Raw genomic sequence first — 20,340 nt, forward strand, 5'->3', positions numbered from 1 at the left:
CCCCGCCCCTTCTCCGGCCCGGCGGAGGGCGCTGCGGATCCTGACAGGCTGAAGAGGAGTTTCGACGTCTCTTGGGTGGCTAGAGCGTCCTTCAGTGCTCCGTCGCGCGGCAGGTGACGGCGCCCGGAGGCTGTCGGGAAGTAGGCGGGGTGACGTGGGGTTGACGCTCCGCGGCGGGTTTTGCTGAGGTCTGCGGCCGGTGGCAGCTTGAGCTGCGGGCTTCGGAGAGCGCGAGGTGGAGCGGGGCGGTGTGTGGTCGGGGCCATGTCGAGCAATGCCGGGGAGTGGTGTCTCATGGAAAGCGACCCCGGGGTCTTCACCGAGCTCATTAAAGGATTCGGTGAGCACCAGGGGGACCGTCCTGGGCCGGGGGTTCCGGGAGGAGGCCCACGTTGGGACAGGTGGTCACCTGCCGCCACCGACGCCCGGCGTCGGAGAAGTGACTTCGGGGACTGGAGTCGGCGTGTGTGGAAAGTAGGGCTTCGGCCGCGTCCTCGGCCCGGGGCAGCCGCGTCTCCGCAGTGATCTTGGGAGCCACACCACGAGGGCAAGGAGCCCCTCTGCCCTGTGCACTGCTGTATTCTCCGGACTTGGGACTCGGATACTTGAATTGACTCGAGCGTCTTCCATCCCTGTCTCCCTCCCTCATCATCTCCTACGCGCTTATCTTGTCCTTTCCACTGCCCCTTCCCTGCGGAGCCTCCCCGTCTCCAGTGTGGTCAGGTGCATCGCTCAGGCCGTCGGTCCTGCGGAGCAGCCGGTCTAGGGCGTGTGTTTCCCAGGGTGGTGTCTGAGGCTCCAGCCGCCCCGAAACTCGAGATCCTAGTTTCCCAAGGCACAACTTACACCTTTCGTTTGTGGCCACCTCTTCCGGACCTCCACAGATAACCGTCTACGCGGGCCTGCGCGCTACTTACCGCAGTTCTTTTGCTCCCTCCTTTTTGACTTCCTGAGAAGTTGAGTTTTCTTGAGGTAGTGCTCCTGCTCAGAGGCCACATGCTTACCTCAGGATTTCTCTCTGACTTTATTTCCTTCCGTACTAGAACAACCGATAGGACAGTTTATCCTTCCTGTGTTCCCAACTTTTTGGGGGAGTTTTTTTTTTCTTCATTTCCATTTTAATTTTTCCTCAGATATTGTTTTCTTAACCGTGTTGTTAAAGCTTGTACCCAAAATATAGCAAACGTTAATGTAGATTTTGTGTATTGTACATAGCTGACTATTTCGAGTATTACGTAGCATATGTTCAAGTGTACTTAGGGCATAAAGTTACGGAATTGGAAATTTTAATGTGAATAATCAGACTTGGTCTGAAGAACTGAGAGTCAAACTATAATAATATGTTGTTCTTAGTTTAAGAGTATACATAAAGTGTTTTAACCATATAGATCACAGAGGAGCTGGGCAAAAGGAAGTGTGATTACCTGAAGGTAGCTTATGGAGCAGCTAGCAAAGTAACTAAAATACGGTGTAATGAATAGGCAGGCAGTGTATAGATCTTAGGTAAAAAGGTAAAGTCATGCCAAATTATATACCATATTGTATAGATGGGATTGCCCGTCGTCACTGGGAACTTACTCCGAAAAAGATGTGAAGTTCAAACATAATTAAAATTAGTTTGTGATTAACATTGGCATAAGGTGTCTAGACTTAAGATAAAACAAGATAAGAGAATCTTTGAAAATGGTAAGTTTGTGGGTGATTGGCTTGACATTAAGTCCTGGGGTACAGAGAAAGTAGAGTCAGCATTTATGTAGTATTTCAATCTCAGGTTGCATGTGGAAATACCTTCTCCCCATTCTCTTTGGAGTAGGAATGTATCCAGAACATGCTACACTAAAAGAGGAGTTCTCAGGGCTGCCAGCCTTATAGTAGAGGTTGGGTGGTAGTATATTTCTCCTACAGAAAAGAAAAGAAAACTAGCTTGAGTGGCTAATAAAGTATAATTTGAAGAATAGGTCTCATAGGCAAGAAAATTAGACCAGTTTTGGTCAGTAGATTCTGAATTTGAATTTGAAGTGTTTATAAGTTAGGTGGTAAATTTTGCTTTCAAAATCTTAACTGTCATTTGAAAAGTTGACAGAGATAGTGGCCCAAGTAAGTTTATTTTGAAAGTAATGCAGTCTAGGGCTGGTGGTGTAGCAAGCCTGATGACCCAAGTTCTTTCCCCAGAACCCATGGAAGAAAGAGCTAACCTCTCCCAAAAGCCATCACTCAACTGTGGCAAATGTACCTTAGTATTCTCTCATTCACATACACAATAAAAAGAAAGAAATTAGTGTAGTCTATTAACTAGCTGAAGTTTTTAGTTTCATACATACAAAGAACTTGGAATTTGAAAATAATTTAGATAAAGTTAGACATTTACATAATGTAAGTGCATCTGCACATATTAAAAATAAAGCAATAGTTATTAATGGATTGGCTCCTAATGTAGAAGAATTTTGCACGTTAAATGAAGGTAATTTATAACATCAGCTGCTTCAAAAGAAAAAGTGCTTTGTTCTAAATATTTTCATTTTTCTTGTCCAGTTCTTACAAGAGGGTTTGGAAGTTTATTCATTTGAAAGTAAAACATGTTTGTATTATGAATACTATTGCAGTGCTTTTGAAACAAACTATGTAACTTAGCCTTCCTTGTATTGACATAGGTGGAGCAAGATGCAGATGTCTTTGGCAGGAGAGAAGTCTGGAGTAATTTCTTCATCTGTAACTACTGACCCATGCTTTAACACAGAAATGAATTACTTGGGTCCTTGAAATTAAGTCTCTTATGATCACCTCTAAGATATATTTTACTTTATTCTGAGGAAAGAGATAAATTAAACCTTGGCTTTCACACAAGAAATGTAGTCTTGGGAGGTATATACATATTGTTTATAATTGTATTCCCTAAAACAGCACCAATTCATTTAAAGGGTATTAGTCTCTAGGGCTCTCAGTCCTGTGCAGTCCTTTTTTTGAGAGGTTAGCTGTTTGTTCACATCACCAGCCATATGTCATATATGTACACCATGATTTTTATGTATACCATGAGATAACTGAGACTAGGGTTGAGGAAAACTTCTGCAGTGGGGGCTTTGTTGGGGGCTGCAGAAACTGGAATCCTCTCTACTGCTTTTGGTAGACTTGGTGATGGAAAAATTGTTGAGACACCATCTGTTGGAAGATAGAGAATCTAGCAGTCATTTAAGGCACTAACAACATTTTAGAACACCAAAGTATTTATCATAGGGAAGGGGGCTCCAGTTGTATTTTTAAGAAAATTATTGTTCTCTATGGTTAGACTTATCCTGATAGCTATACTCTTGGTTTGGAATAAGTGAGTTTATTAAGTATACAGCAAGCTAAAGTAAAAGAATATGTAAGCAAAAGATGAAGAGGTAGACACAACATCAAATTGGGATTGGGAAGATGGCTCAGTGGGTAAGAGCATGTATGCTTCTAACTGCATCTAACTACAGCTTCATGGGATCCTCTGGGTTCCAAGGACACCTGAATTTACATATATGCACACACACAATTTAAATATTAAAAACACCTAAAAAAAAGATTGACTAAACAGTTAAGAGCGCTGATTACTCTTCAAGAGAATATAGATTCCTTTCCTAGCATCCACATGGCAGCTTACAGCTTTCTCTAACTCCAGTCCCTGGAGATCCGTGTTCTATTTTGACTTGTATAAGCACCAGATTTCCATGTGGTGCATATACATACGTGTAGACAAAACACTTATTCACATAATTAAATCTTATAACCCAAAGCAAAACATCAAATCAGGTACTTAAAACATCTAGCAGAAATCCACTGGGGATGTCCCTTTGAGGTTGTTGGCTGGAGTTCCCCAGAGAATTTTGTGTAGAGCAGAATGTCCCCTCCAGTGAGCCTTTTAGGTATAGGAACAAATCACTACCTGCACAGATTCCAGCAGAAACTAACCGGATAAGTTGAGGCCAATTTAATGGTGTTTTGCTGCCTACCTGTAATTTACTGATTGTTCATTTACTTTGACTTGCTATATATTTAATAAAATCATTCAAAACCAAAGGTATGACTATTGTAAATCATTCTTCGGACCGTATAAAACTATTATTATTTTAGGTCAGGCATGGGAGGCTGATGCAGAAGAATCATAAGTTCACAGTCAACTTCAGTTGATTAGTGAAACTGTCTAAGGGGGCAGAAAAGAAAACGAAGATACTCTAGAAATTTGTTTTGAGGTTTTATATAATTCTATAAGAAAGATCATTAGTATCAATATAATATGTTAGTATATGAGTATTTAAAAAGTTCTGTTATTTAAATTTTAGAACCTCCTCAGAAGAGTGTTCTGGTTTGGATGACAGGTTATATGATCATATGGTATAAGGTTTAGTTCAGTTACTCATGAAAATGTTCTTGCAAACCAATGAATGATCTGTCCAGCCCTAAACTTGTAGAATATATCCTTCATATATAATTTTATGCATTCTGCATGGTCTTTGATTTGAATGTATTGGATCATAGAGCTTGTAAGTGTTAAAGTCGTTTATTAATGTTTGTCCTTGCCAGGGCCTGCTACTGCACATGGCATACAAAAAGTACTTGATAAATGCTAGTACTTATTTACTTTGAAAACTCTTCCCTCAACGTGTGTGTGTGTGTGTGTGTGTGTGTGTGTGTGTGTGTGTGTGTGTGTGTGTGTGTGTGTGTAGATGTGTTCATCTTTGTAGTGGCTAGAGGTAGATAATGTATGTTCTTCAGTTATTCTCCACTTTGGTTTTTGAGATAGGGTCTCCTAGTGAGCCTGAGTCTCACCTGTTAGCCAGGGGAGCTGGCTAGTAAACTCCAGAAAAAAAGTCTGCCTGGCTGCTGCTGCTGCCCCTGCCTCCCAAGGGTTAGGGCTATAGAAGCCTGTTTAGATGGGAGCCGGGGATCCAAGTTAAGGTCCTCATGCTTATGCACAGGCACTTTACTACCTGAGACTCCCAACTTTTAGGAGAGTTTGCATTAGGTTCTTTGTGTTCGGTATTTTCTCCCTCACCATTCTCTGTGTATAACAGGAAGACTTCTCAGTTTCTTTCTTTCTGTCCTTTAAACAGAATAGATACTAACTTTTATTTGTATGTGCATGAGGAAAGCAAAGTTCAGATTTGTTGCTCGCTTCTCAAGGCTGAGCTTCAAGACAGCTAGGCTCATACACATACATTTAGCATTTGAGTGAAGCAGGAGACATGGGATGATGCCAACTCGAACATAATTCTTTTGTGCTACAGATTGAATCTAGGTATGCTAACTTTAACAGAGAACCATTAAAAGTTTTTATAGGAGATCTGAAGGCTTCTTGAGTACTCACTTGAAAATCAGGAATGTTGGGTTTCTAGCCAGCTGCAAGCAAATGTAGACTTTAATTAGTAGCTGTAGTGAATTCAGGCAGACAACTTAATATCTTGAATTCTTAATATCTTAAATTGAAGTCATATTGTGTAGGTATTAGAGAAACACTATCTAAAACTCTTTACACACAAGAGATACTGGTAGCTAGTTATTTTTATGTCTTGTGATCACACTAGTTACCATCTACTGGCTTTAGTGTTAGGCATTATATTAAATGTCTTATTTATTGTCTCATTTTTGCCTTCACAACTGTATGAAGACGATATAGAGGCAAAGTGGTCATGTGTAGCAATGGTTGAGCCATGATTCAAATTTAGCAGTTAAGAAGCTGAATGCTTACTCCATGACTACTGTGGTATTCTAGAACTAAGTTTCTTGTCTGGGGCAAACACTTTTTTTTTTTTTTTTTTAGTTAATCCCAGAGGCCCTGAACTCCTGTATTCAAATCATCCATCTTTCTTAGCTTTCCTAGTACCTGCAATATGGATGTATTATCCAGCCAGATAATTTGTCTCCTGTGTAATGTAGGATGTTTATCATTTTCTCTTTCTACTAGATGGCAGTGGTAAGTCACCTGTACTCTTCATACTATTGACCAAATGAAAAAAAAAGAAAGAAAGAAAAGAGAAAGAAAGGCTATAGATACTGCTGCATATTCCCAGGAGAGCAGAATAACCATAATAAGCATGGTTGGAAAACAATGGTCTAGAAGAGTGTGCTTGGGTTAGGGAAAGAGGTTAGAAAATATACTTGGAATGTATCAGAATTAAAGATCGAAAGTCATTGTTAAGTGCTGCTCTTTCATAGAAAAGTATGTAACGACTTAAAAAGAGTTAAGGACAGAGTAAGAACCAAAGAGCCAAGGATTGAGCTACATAGAGTGGAGAGTACAGGGTTCTTTTTGGTACAGATAAACTCTTGAAACTTAGTACTATGATCTCACAATAAGGCACTGGGGAACAATAGAGGCAGCAGTGGACTTGGCTCCGGCTGTTAGCACTCTCCCCATTCCAGTTTGTCATGTCTTGTTGCCCTGGCATGTGCCTCTCTTTTAGTTAGTGTTTTATTTCTTGGTAAAGGAGAAAGTACGTTTTTTGTTTTCTAAAGAAAATTTCTTGTTTCAGGTTGCCGAGGAGCTCAAGTAGAAGAAATATGGAGCTTAGAGCCTGAGAATTTCGAAAAGCTAAAGTAAGTGCAGTTTTAATTTATCTACGTTTCAGAATATTTTGTAAAAGTACTCGGATTTGTCTTTTCATTTTACTTGAATTACCATAGGCTGAGTACATTTAGGTTTTGGTTTTGTTGTTGTTATTATTGTTTTCAATCCTGTGGGATAAGTATTATCCTGAGTTTATAACCAACAATTTGAGATTCATGGGTAGATTATATGCAAGAAAAGTATCTACATTTTCATAACTATAAGTTCACAAAATTTACTTATAATTCAATATCATTAAACCCTAAAATGTATTTTGTCATTAAAATAATAATAGGCCAGAAAAGCACAGATAGATCATACACTATTGTATTGTTTCCTGAGAAGGTTAAAAGTTCAAAATCCAAATGGTGATGCTAGGAAGAATCTTACCAACTCTCTGATAAGAATCGCCTCCTAGAGCTGAAGTTTGAGGTAAAATTGAGGCAGGAAGAGTGGTAACTCCTGGAAGTGATGAATGTGTAGTTCTTGGCCAGGCCAACCTGGAGTATGTAGTGAGATTCTGTCTCTACAAACAGACAAAAACACATTGACTAACTGCAAATGGAGGAGCAGATGAGTTTTTATTTTGAGGGCGTTCATAATCTTAGGAACAAGAAAAAGACCTTTTAAGGGGTAAATGGCAGCCAGGGCTGATGCCTGATTACTTGTACTCTCAGAGTTAGAAGGCTGAGGCAAAAGGACTGTCATAAGTTTGAGACCAGCTTAGCTAGATAGTGAGTCTTCATGGGCTACAGAGTGAGATTTTTGTCACAAAAAGCTTATAAAGTAAATAAAGGGGAAATGGGTACTTAGAGCTACTGTACTGTTTTTAGTACTGAGAAAAAGGTGAGTTTCTTTCTCCTACTTTCTTCTCCCATAGAAAGGGCAGTGATTACAGACAAAATAAGAGACTAATTCTGGTTGAAGAAAGCTGTCAAAATAAGAAATCTTAAACGATGACTTAATGTTTCTTATACTTCCATTAAGAATGAGTAATTTCATTATGTATAAGATGGCAGTAGCCATTCATACTGTAGGTTGAAAGTTATACGTAAATTCAATAATTAAGCAAAAGTGACTTCCTAGAGTTAATGTGTATGCAGTCACCTGCTGTTATAGAAATACCTTATATACTGGGATTTGATGTAAGCAAATAGCTTCCAGCTTTATTATATACTTCATTTTTGGTTTCTTTTGTTTTAAGACAGGGCCACTAGCTGGTCATGGTGGTACATGTTTTAATCTTAGCACTCAGAAAGCAGAGGCAGGCAGATCTCTGAGTTTGAGGCCAGCCTAGTTGACAGAGCTGTTCAGGAAAGCTAGGGAACCCTATCTTAAACAAAAACAAACAGCTGCGTGGTAGTTAAACCTCCATATTCAGTCACATAGTTTAATTTGCATTCTCTTTGTTAATTAGCTCTGACTTAATATAGTGATGACATAAGAATCTGGTTTTGATGTTTCTAATTTGGTGTTTTATTTTGTAGGCCGGTTCATGGGTTAATTTTTCTTTTCAAGTGGCAGCCAGGAGAAGAACCAGCTGGCTCTGTGGTTCAGGACTCCAGACTTGAAACAATATTTTTTGCTAAGCAGGTATGGTCTATAGATTCTCTGACGAATTGCCAGAGCCAGGGATACTAGTCTGGGTATTTGCATCTAGTTTGGTACTTTTTTGTTGTTGTGGGGTCCCTTTACAGATTTAAAATTTATTGCCAGAAACATTTGATTATATGACTATCTACTAGTATTTAATGTATAGACAGTAAAACTGAGACATTTAAAAAGTGATCAGTTGATTGAAAATTACAAGATTGTTACATGTTAATGTAAGTAGCTTGTAGACAAACTCAGGGTTTCTAGTATGTAACACTGTAACAAAGTAATGTTTTAAACGTCAAAAAATTTAAATCAAAATTTAACTATATCAAACCAAAATTATAGAATACTAAAAAATATCCATTGTTTTAAATCATCTCAAATGTGTATATTACCAAGTATATTACCTACAAAGATTGTCTCTTCTGTTTCTCCATTTAGTCTGTCTTTGTTTTGGTTTGCTTTTGGTTGAAATAAGTTAAGAAAATCTGTACTTCAGTATGTTTGTAATTAGGAGAGGAGTAAAGAAAATTATTTTTAGGTAATGGTAATATTCTTTAACAATGCATGGAAATTTCAGAAGTGTTATTTTAAAGGTTATGCTGGACTGGAGGGTAGTCAGTGATGCAGGCCTTTAATCTCAGAACTCAGAGGCACAGGCAAGTGGAACTCCGAGTTGGAGGTCAGAATGGTCAGTATAATGAGTTCAGTCTCGTACAGAACTATACGTAAGACCTTGTCTCAAAACCAGAACACAAACATGAAACAAAACAACGTTAGCTGCCTTATGAAATGTGCCATGTGCTTTGTTGAATTCCTTTACCCTTGGTTGTTTTGATTCTACATGATTGGATAGCAACGTTAGTCGTGGAAAACTCACAAAATTCAAATATTGATGAATTTGATTGAACTGAGGACTGTGGCAAGTCACATGTGCTAAAATCATTCTCTATTTTATTAGAGAAATTATGTCATGAAATTTATAAACTTAGGGTTTGCTTAGAGTTTTTTAGAGTTTCAAGTTCTATTCAATTCAAATCAATGATAAGTACCTGTCAAATTTCCTTAGTGCCATAGGCTATTACTTATTTTATGGAAAATATTTCTCAGAAACTCTTGATTGAAGTCATTTTGGTCAGTCATTTATTCTTTTTTTTTTTTTTTTTTTTAATCCAATTTTTTTTTTTATTAACTTGAATATTTCTTATATACATTTCGAAAGTGTTATTCCTTTCCGGTTTCGGCAAACATCCCCTCCCCCTCCCCTTCCTTATGGGTGTTCCCCCCCCGACCCTCCCCCCATTGCCGCCCTCCCCGCAACAGTCTAGTTCACTGGGGGTTCAGTATTAGCAGGACCCAGGGCTTCCCCTTCCACTGGTGCTCTTACTAGGATATTCATTGCTACCTATGAGGTCAGAGTCCAGGGTCAGTCCATGTATAGTCTTTAGGTAGTGGCTTAGTCCCTGGAAGCTCTGGTGGCTTGGCATTGTTGTACATATAGGGTCTCGAGCCCCTTCAAGCTCTTCCAGTTCTTTCTCTGATTCCTTCAACGGGGGTCCTATTCTCAGTTCAGAGGTTTGCTGCTGACATTCGCCTCTGTATTTGCTGTATTCTGGCTGTGTCTCTCAGGAGCGATCTACACTTCTGCACTTCTTTGCTTCATCCATCTTGTCTAATTGGGTGGCTGTATATATATGGGCCACATGTGGGGCAGGCTCTGAATGGATGTTCCTTCAGTCTCTGTTTTAATCTTTGCCTCTCTTCCCTGCCAAGGGTATTCTTGTTCCCCTTTTAAAGAAGGAGTGAAGCATTCACATTTTGATCATCCGCCTTGAGTTTCATTTGTTCTAGGCATCTAGGGTAATTCAGGCATTTGGGCTAATAGCCACTTATCAATGAGTGCATACCATGTATGTCTTTCTGTGATTGGGTTAGCTCACTCAGGATGATATTTTCCAGTTCCAACCATTTGCCTACAAATTTCATAAACTCGTTGTTTTTGATAGCTGAGTAATATTCCATTGTGTAGATATACCACATTTTCTGTATCCATTCCTCTGTTGAAGGGCATCTGGGTTCTTTCCAGCTTCTGGCTATTATAAATAAGGCTGCGATGAACATAGTGGAGCACGTGTCTTTTTTATATGTTGGGGCATCTTTTGGGTATATGCCCAAGAGAGGGATAGCTGATCCTCAGGCAGTTTAATCGTCCAATTTTCTGAGGAACCTCCAGACTGATTTCCAGAATGGTTGTACCAGTCTGCAATCCCACCAACAATGGAGGAGTGTTCTCTTTCTCCGCATCCTCGCCAGCATTTGCTGTCACCTGAGTTTTTGATCTTAGCCATTCTCACTGGTGTGAGGTGAAATCTCAGGGTTGTTTTGATTTGCATTTCCTGATGACTAAAGATGTTGAACATTTCTTTAGGTGTTTCTCAGCCATTTGCATTCCTCAGCTGTGAATTCTTTGTTTAGCTCTGAACCCCATTTTTTAATAGGGTTATTTGTCTCCCTGCGGTCTAACTTTTTGAGTTCTTTGTATATTTTGGATATAAGGCCTCTATCTGTTGTAGGATTGGTAAAGATCTTTTCCCAATCTGTTGGTTGCTGTGTTGTCCTAACCACAGTGTCCTTTTGCCTTACAGAAGCTTTGCAGTTTTTTATGAGATCCCATTTGTCGATTCTTGATCTTAGAGCATAAGCCATTGGTGTTTTGTTCAGGAAATTTTTCCAGTGCCCATGTGTTCCAGATGCTTCCTAGTTTTTCTTCTATTAGTTTGAGTGTGTCTGGTTTGATGTGGAGGTCCTTGATCTACTTGGACTTAAGCTTTGTACAGGGTGATAAGCATGGATCGATCTGCATTCTTCTACATGTTGACCTCCAGTTGAACCAGCACCATTTGCTGAAAATGCTATCTTTTTTCCATTGGATGGATTTGGCTCCTTTGTCAAAAATCAAGTGACAATAGGTGTGTGGATTCATTTCTGGGTCTTCAATTCTGTTCCATTGGTCTATCTGTCTGTCTCTGTACCAATACCATGCAGTTTTTATCACTATTGCTCTGTAACACTGCTTGAGATCTGGGATAGTGATTCCCCCTGAAGTCCTTTTATTGTTGAGGATAGTTTTAGCTATCCTGGGTTTTTTGTTATTCCAGATGAATTTGCAAATTGTTCTGTCTAACTCCTTGAAGAATTGGATTGGTATTTTGATGGGGATTGCATTGAATCTGTAGATCGCTTTTGGTAAAATGGCCATTTTTACTATATTAATCCTGCCAATCCATGAGCATGGGAGATCTTTCCACCTTCTGAGGTCTTCTTCAATTTCTTTCTTCAGTGTCTTGAAGTTCTTATTGTACAGATCTTTTACTTGCTTGGTTAAAGTCACACCGAGGTATTTTATATTATTTGGGTCTATTATGAAGGGTGTCGTTTCCCTAATTTCTTTCTCGGCTTGTTTCTCTTTTTTGTAGAGGAAGGCTACTGATTTATTTGAGTTAATTTTATACCCAGCCACTTTGCTGAAGTTGTTTATCAGCTTTAGTAGTTCTCTGGTGGAACTTTTGGCATCACTTAAATATACTATCATATCATCTGCAAATAGTGATATTTTGACTTCTTCTTTTCCGATCTGTATCCCCTTGATCTCCTTTTGTTGTCTGATTGCTCTGGCTAGAACTTCAAGAACTATATTGAATAAGTAGGGAGAGAGTGGGCAGCCTTGTCTAGTCCCTGATTTTAGTGGGATTGCTTCAAGTTTCTCTCCATTTAGTTTAATGTTAGCAACTGGTTTGCTGTATATGGCTTTTACTATGTTTAGGTATGGGCCTTGTATTCCTATTCTTTCCAGGACTTTTATCATGAAGGGGTGTTGAATTTTGTCAAATGCTTTCTCAGCATCTAATGAAATGATCATGTGGTTTTGTTCTTTCAGTTTGCTTATATAATGGATCACGTTGATGGTTTTCCAGATATTAAACCATCCCTGCATGCCTGGGATGAAGCCTACTTGATCATGGTGGATGATTGTTTTGATGTGCTCTTGGATTCGGGTTTGCCAGAATTTTGTTGAGTATTTTTTGCGCCAATGTTCATAAGGAAATTGGTCTGAAGTTCTCTTTCTTTGTTGGGTCTTTGTGTGGTTTAGGTATAAGAGTAATTGTGGCTTCATAGAAGGAGTTCGTAGTGCTCCATCTGTTTCAATTTTGTGGAATAGTTTGGATAATATTGGTATGAGGTCTTCTATGAAGGTCTGATAGAATTCTGCACTAAACCCGTCTGACCTGGGCTCTTTTTGGTTGGGAGACCTTAATGACTGCTTCTATTTCCTTAGGGAGTTATGGGGTTGTTTAACTGGTTTATCTGTTCCTGATTTAACTTGGTACCTGGTATCTGTCTAGGAAATTGTCCATTTCCTGTAGATTTTCAAGTTTTGTTGAATATAGGCTTTTATAGTAAGATCTGATGATTTTTTGAATTTCCTCTGAATCTGTAGTTATGTCTCCCTTTTCATTTCTGATTTTGTTAATTTGGACACACTCTCTGTGTCCTCGTTAGTCTGGCTAGGGGTTTATCTATCTTGTTGATTTTCTCAAAGAACCAACTTTTGGTTCTGTTGATTCTTTCTATGGTCCTTTTTGTTTCTACTCGGTTGATTTCAGCTCTGAGTTTGATTATTTCCTGTCTTCTACTCCTCCTGGGTGTATTTGCTTCTTTTTGTTCTAGAGCTTTTTTAGGTGTGCTGTCAAGCTGCTGACATATGCTCTTTCCTGTTTTCTTTCTGCAGGCACTCAGCGCTATGAGTTTTCCTCTTAGCACAGCTTTCATTGTGTCCCATAAGTTTGGGTATGTTGTACCTTCATTTTCATTAAATTCTAAAAAGTTTTTAATTTCTTTCTTTTATTTCTTCCTTGACCAGGCTATCATTGAGTAGAGCATTGTTCAGTTTCCAACGTATATGTGGGCATTCTTCCCTTATTGTTATTGAAGACCAGCTTTAGGGCCGTGGTGGTCCGATAGCACGCATGGGATTATTTCTATCTTTCTGTATCTGTTGAGGCCTGTTTTTTGACCAATTATATGGTCAATTTTGGAGAAAGTACCATGAGGAGCTGAGAAGAAGGTATATCCTTTTGCTTTAGGGTAGAACGTTCTATAAATATCCGTTAAGTCCATTTGGCTCATGACTTCTCTTAGTCTGTCTACGTCTCTGTTTAATTTCCGTTTCCATGATCTGTCCATTGATGAGAGTGGGGTGTTGAAATCTCCTATTATGATTGTGTGAGGTGCAATGTGTGCTTTGAGCTTTAGTAAGGTTTCTTTAACATATGTAGGTGCCCTTGCATTTGCAGCATAGATATTTAGGATTGAGAGTTCATCTTGGTGGATTTTTTCCTTTGATGAATATAAAGTGTCCTTCCTTATCTTTTTTGATGACTTTTAGTTGGAAATTGATTTTATTTGATATTAGAATGGCTACTCCAGCTTGCTTCTTCTGACCATTTGCTTGGAAAGTTGTTTCCCAGCCTTTCACTCTGAGGTAGTGTCTGTCTTTGTCCCTGAGGTGTGTTTCCTGTAGGCAGCAGAATGCAGGGTCCTCGTTGCGTATCCAGTTTGTTAACCTATGTCTTTTTATTGGGGAGTTGAGGCCATTGATGTTGAGAGATATTAATGAATAGTGATTATTGCTTCCTGTTATATTCATATTTGGATGTGAGGTTATGTTTGTGTGCTTTTCTTCTCTTTGTTTTGTTGCTAAGACGATTAGTTTCTTGCCTCTTCTTGGGTATAGCTTGCCTCCTTATGTTGGGCTTTACCATTTATTATCCTTGTAGTGCTGGATTTGTAGAAAGATATTGTGTAAATTTGGTTTTGTCATGGAATATCTTGGTTTCTCCATCTATGTTAATTGAGAGTTTTGCAGGATACAGTAGCCTGGGCTGGCATTTGTGTTCTTAGGGTCTGTATGACATCAGTCCAGGATCTTCTGGCCTTCATAGTTTCTATAGAAGTCTGGTGTGATTCTGATAGGTCTGCCTTTTATATGTTACTTGACCTTTTTTCCCTTACTGCTTTTAATATTCTTTCTTTATTTTGTGCGTTTGGTGTTTTGACTATTATGTGACGGAGGTGTTTCTTTTCTGGTCCAATCTATTTGGAGTTCTGTAGGCTTCTTGTATGCCTATGGGTATCTCTTTTTTAGGTTAGGGAAGTTTTCTTCTATGATTTTGTTGAAGATATTTACTGGTCCTTTGAGCTGGGAGTCTTCACTCTCTTCTATACCTATTATCCTTAGGTTTGATCTTCTCATTGAGTCCTGGATTTCCTGTATGTTTTGGACCAGTAGCTTTTTTCCGCTTTTACATTATCTTTGACAGTTGAGTCAATGATTTCTATGGAATCTTCTGCTCCTGAGATCTCTCTTCCATCTCTTTGTATTCTGTTGGTGAAGCTTGTATCTACAGCTCCTTGTCTCTTCTTTTGGTTTTCTATATCCAGGGTTATTTCCATGTGTTCTTTTTGATTGCTTCTATTTCCATTTTTAATTCCTTCAACTGTTTGATTGTGTTTTCCTGGAATTCTTTCAGGGATTTTTTGATTCCTCTCTGCTTTCTACTTGTTTATTAATGTTTTCCTGTGTTTCTCTAAGGGAGTTCTTCACGTCTTTCTTGAAGTCCTCCAGCATCATGATCAAATATGATTTTGAAACTAGATCTTGCTTTTCTGGTGTGTTTGGATATTCCATGCTTGTTTTGGTGGGAGAATTGGGCTCCGATGATGCCATGTAGTCTTGGTTTCTGTTGCTTGTGTTCCTGCGCTTGCCTCTCGCCATCAGATTATCTCTAGTGTTACTTTGTTCTGCTAATTCTGACAGTGGCTAGACTGTCCTATAAGCCTGTGTGTCAGGAGTGCTGTAGATCTGTTTTACTGTTTTCTTTCAGCCAGTTATGGGGACAGAGTGTTCTGCTTTCGTGTGTGTAGTTTTGTTCCTCTACAGGTCTTCAGCTGTTCCTGTGGGCCTGTGTCTTGAGTTCACCAGGCAGGTCACTTGCAGCAGCAAAGTTGGTCTTACCTGTGGTCCCGAGGCTCAAGTTCGCTCGCGGGGTGCTGCCCACGGGCTCTCTGCGGTGGCAGCAACCAGGAAGATCTGTGCTGCCTCTTCCGGGAGCCTCTGTGCACCAGGGTTCCAGATGGCCTCCGGTGTTTTCCTCTGGAATCAGCAATGTGTGTAGAGAGCAGTCTCTTCTGGTTTCGCAGGCGTGTCTGCCTCTCTGAAGGTTTAGCTCTCCCTCCCACGGGATTTGGGTGCAGAGAACTGTTTATCCGGTCTGTTTCCTTCAGGTTCCGGCGGTGTCTCAGGCAGGGCTCCTGCCTCACCTGGGCCCTCTCCCACGGGAGCCCAGAGGCCTTATACAGTTTCCTCTTGGGCCAGGGATGTGGGCAGGGGTGGGCAGTGTTGGTGGTCTCTTCTACTCTGCAGCCTCAGGAGTGCCCACCTGACCAGGCGGTAAGGTATCTCTCCCACGGGTTCTGGGAGCAGAGAGCTGCTGCGGGCCGGGATCCGCGGGTGTGGGACTTCCGGTAAACACAGGACGTGCCTGGTCCTAGAGGGAATCTGCCTCTGTTGTCCCGATTCCCAGTCATTTATTCTTTCAAGTAAAAATAATATTCCAGAAAAAAAGGTATTACTCCACACCTCAAACTATCATACAAGTATTGTTTCTCAAAACAGCTAGCATTTCTTGGTATTGTGATCTGCCGAAGGTATTTGGACTCATATCTCATTCCATAAAATAGTAAATATTATGCCCCAAGATCAAAATTTAATAAAAAAAAATTTTGCTGCTTTGTAAATGATATTTTTCTGGGAAGCTACTTCATTTATAAATTTAACTGTGTAAGTTAAACTGCTTAATGCTACTTTTTTTTTTTTTTCTTTTTTTTCCGGCGCTGGGGACCAAACACAGGGCCTTGCGCTTGCTAGGCAAGCGCTCTACCACTGAACTGAATCCCCAACCCCCGCTACTTTTTTTTTTTAACCTCATTACTTTTATGTCATCAGCAAATGGAAAGCAGGAACAGTAGAATCTGTCTTATTTAGAATTATGGTGGACATAATTGAGCCTAGGAAGGATCTTTACTCTTTTTGGAGATTCATGTCCACACTTAAGACCTTCCTTGTTTATTAATGATCAGAAAAAGTTAAAACCAATAGATTTTGTCATATAACTGGCCCATTGTATGGAAAAAATGAATTAAGAGAATTAATTTAATGAGTTCAATAAGTTTGAAATCCAAGCCAAAAAAACAATCAACAACAACAAAAAAAAAACCCCCAAAAAAACCAAAAAAAATTTAGTTTAAAAATTGTGGTTGTTTCTGATATCCCCAAATCATATACAGTATTGTTAAGCTATTCTCATTCCTACCTGTTAGGTCAGGCCGTGGCTCTTTTTGGTAACCTGTTCTCTTTTTGTTTGCTTATTTTTCATTTTTTTTCTGTTTTTCTTTAACTTTTCTAAATTGAATATTTTTTAAGAGAAGTTAAATTTTCTTTGTTCTATATGAAAATATACTTTTATTTATTTGTTTTTAAAGATATATTTTATGTGTGTGAGTACACCATAGTTGTCTTCAGACACACCAGAAGAGGACATTAGATTCCATTACAGGTGGCTGTGAGCCACCATGTGGTTACTGGGAATTGAACTCAGGACCTCTGGAAGAGCAGTCAGTGCTCTTAACCACTGAGACATCTCTCCAGCCCTGAAAATATGCTTATATTATTAAGTTAAAGTACAGAAGCATAATTATGAACATAAATATTTTTGTAATCTCACACTGACCAGTACTAGCTATTTTTAATAGTTGGACCCATCTAGTCAATAAGTAGCCTATGTATCTTTTACACAAATTGTAAGCTTTTAAAATGATATTGAAACTGAAAGAATTCATACATAATTCTTGCTTTGGAGATGGCCACTATTAAATTGTTTTATTTTTCTTCGTGTTTCTGTATGTGTCTGCTTGTCTATGTCTATTTTTGTTATTTTTTCCACATTAGCTTGTAAATCTGACAGTTGGGAATTTTGCTTTTATATATAGCACATGGCATGTAGTATATATTTAGTAAATGGAGATTGAACTGTCATGATTAAAGAACTTGGGCCCACTACCATCAAGACTTTAAGATTAAGATGTGGTTTAATCAAGCCTTACTATGTTTCTTTTGTTACGACAGTAGGCTTTATGTTGGTGTGAGTTTTGGAGGGAGGGAGGGAGGGAGGGAGCCTCTATGTAGTGTAGACTTGTCTGGAACTTGGTGTTCTGTCTCAGCGTTCCAACTGTTGGGATTAAGACATGTGTATTTGGCCAGAAACCTTGCTGTTGGTAAGGTTTAAGAGAGTACTTGATATAAAAGAGATGATACTATAGTAAAACTTTATAATTTCTGGTGTGTTTTGATTATTTTCTTAGTTATTCATTACATTATTTTCTTTCTTTTTTAAACGCTTTTCGAGATTAAAAAAAATGTATGTGAGTTTCTTAATATGCATTTATACCTTTGCAAAACACACATGCATTGCCTGCAGAGGCCAGAAGAGGGCAGTGGATCCCCTGGAACTGGAGTTACAGCTAGTTGCTAATTATCATGAGACTTCTGGGGCTCAAACCCAGGTCTGGAAGAGCCACTAATGCTCCTAACCCCTGAGCCATCTGTCCACCCCACCCCCCGTTACATTTCTATCTTACTGTAATTTAATAGTTTATTTGTATTGTACTATTAATATACTATTCTTAAGATGTCAAATTAATTTTTCCCAGTAATATTTTAATCTACATTTCAGGTCAGTTTCACTGTAAAATTTGCCAATTTGCTAATTTTATATTTCATGTTAAGAGAACTATTATATAAATACAACATCCTTGATTTTATGTTTCAAGGACTTAAAGATGTTTAGGAAAGAGCATCTAGACTTTAGGAATATTTTCAGAAATCTAAACAATACATTTGAACTGGATGTGATCATACTTTGAAGGCTGAAACATTACATTGCAGTAATGCTTTTATATAAAACACTCTTGCCATGGTACTGACAGCTAAGACATGGTCTATTGTCTGACTGCATCCGTTCTGCGTTTCAGGAGAGAGGTGACTGAGTAGTAGAAAGACACAAGGACTAAACCTAAAGGTGTTACACTTACCAGCTATGGTTTACTAGAGCTGGTGTATAGATCAAAATAGTTAAGGAAAGGGTTGTGTGAAGCAAAGACATTCCCTGGGTGGAACTCCCACTTGTGGAGCGTCCTCTTGTTTACTGCCAGTGGTGTCACAGATAGGACTGACTTGTCACACCCTGCTTTCTGACAGTGTACATGACATTGTCTTCCAGGGAAAGTCCAACCCATTTGTGATGGTTTCTAGAGATCTGACTGGTTATTCATGTAGATTACCGTAGTCTTCTGCCCCACAGGAGACAGCTGAAAAAGCTAATCCCAGGTCCCCACTCTGAGGCACATTATTAGAATATGAGTATGGCACAAAGCCTCCTAGACTGACATCTTTCTCAGGCATCACTTTTTAAGACCCCCTAGGTTTAGAAGGACCAAGGAGTCAAACTTTTGAGGGTGAAATTATTTGCTAAACAAGTAAATCAAGGATCTGACCTTACTGAGGAGGTCTGGTCAGGCTCCTCTGAGTAATTGTAAGTAGTTCAGCTGGAACTGTAGGTTAAGTAGGTATTAACTAAAGGGAAAGGCTGAGGGTCATTCCAGATTAACAACACCTCATGGTAAAAGGAATTGTGGGTAGTAGAAGATACTAAAAGAAGGAAGGCCATGTAACCAACTGTGGAGATCAATGGGAGATGTCATGGAATGTGAAGGTGAGTAGGCAGCATATTAGAACCAGTTAGGTTAGATAAAGCTTTAGAGAAAAAGTGGTCTTACAGTAAGTAGTTACTTCTGCCTGCCTGCCCGCCCCCCATCTGCCTGCCTTCCTTCTTTCCTTCTTTTTTAATTTCTACAAAGTGTCAAGGTTATAGGCAACAGTTTTGTTCCTTTCTTTCTAAAGTCTCCTATTTGAGAGGTTTCTTCATGGTCCAAAACTGTTGCCAGAGCTTTGATCATTCTACCATAGTTCCAGGTGTCAGACAGTCAAAAGTAAGCAGCACACTCTGTTGCTTTTATGGACATTCATACAGTTTTTTAGTGTTATATGCTTACTTTAAAAACAAACAAACAACCCTAAACTTTGTAACCCGAGTTAGCAAAGGAAACTAGGAAGATTGTCTTTATTCCAGGTGGCCCCAGAATCAGGCCAAAATTTAGCCTTCAACTCTTAGCTAAGAAGAAAAAGGTAGATACTGGAGCAACTGTCAGATTATAAAGGGAGGAAAGGCACAGATCACGCAGGTATTTTAGGCTGATTGAGACTTTCTTTTAGTTAGTTCAGCAACAGTGACACATTGTAGAATTATATAGTGGGGAAAAAGTTTCTTAGGGTTTTCAAATTCCCACAATATTATTCTTTGAGATTCAGGGAAAATAAATCAATATTCCTAGGAACTATGATTATCTTAAACATACTTCTAAAAATTTAACTGTTTTGGAGACTCACTGCTTGAGAGTTTTATTTAAGGATATAATGTATACCTGATTCCCTTCAATTTGCTTCTTCCTTTTGTCTCTTACAAGCACTTTTCTGTCTGGGCATCTTTGCTTGTAAGCCCAGAATTTACTCACATATATGTGTACCTATATGTTCAAGGGTACAGGACCATCTACCAGAACATGGATATTCTGTATAGGACCACATTCCTAAAGAAAACCAACTCTTCTCTCCTCAACAGCCATCAGTTGCTGTGGTTCCTCCGATATGTGTGGGACTTCATGCCCCCCTCTCCCCCCAAATCCATGCTGCCATGCAGGCATGCAGGATGGTTTGATCTGCCCAGGTCTTAATCACAGAGTCATAGCAACTGAGATTTTTCTCTGTATTCTATAGGTAATAGTAAGTTATCAAAATGTTTTACAAGATGATGGCATGATGATTAGATATTCATTTAGAAAATTACCATGGTTATACTGTAAGAATTCATTTTTAGCACGGTATAGAATATAAGCATAGATGCTAATGCGAGAGTAAGCAAGACTGAAAATAACAG

General features: G+C 39.2%; 1 protein-coding gene and 1 non-coding gene across 6 annotated transcripts in view; both read left to right on the top strand.

The window, feature by feature from the left end:
- The first annotated feature begins 137 nt into the window (after positions 1-137).
- Uchl5 (ubiquitin C-terminal hydrolase L5) overlaps positions 138-20,340 on the top strand; it is a 42,162-nt gene continuing 21,959 nt past the window's right edge. For 3 of the 5 annotated variants that reach the window (XR_004389314.1, XM_032914963.1, XM_032914962.1), the window contains exons 1-3: positions 138-340; positions 6,501-6,564; positions 8,062-8,167. Coding sequence is in view for 4 of the 5 variants with exons in the window: in XM_032914963.1 (XP_032770854.1) it covers positions 265-340; positions 6,501-6,564; positions 8,062-8,167 (246 nt within the window). In the remaining variant the exon portion in view is untranslated. The remainder of the gene's footprint in view (positions 341-6,500; positions 6,565-8,061; positions 8,168-20,340) is intronic. The other 2 variants (XM_032914960.1, XM_032914961.1) reach the window with 1 other exon arrangement.
- On the top strand, positions 1,773-1,907 carry LOC116911859. Its single transcript, XR_004389381.1, has one exon. It is a non-coding gene; the product is annotated as a small nucleolar RNA U109 (small nucleolar RNA).

Source organism: Rattus rattus, chromosome 10 (genome assembly GCF_011064425.1).
Source record: "Rattus rattus isolate New Zealand chromosome 10, Rrattus_CSIRO_v1, whole genome shotgun sequence".
Taxonomy (NCBI): domain Eukaryota; kingdom Metazoa; phylum Chordata; class Mammalia; order Rodentia; family Muridae; genus Rattus; species Rattus rattus.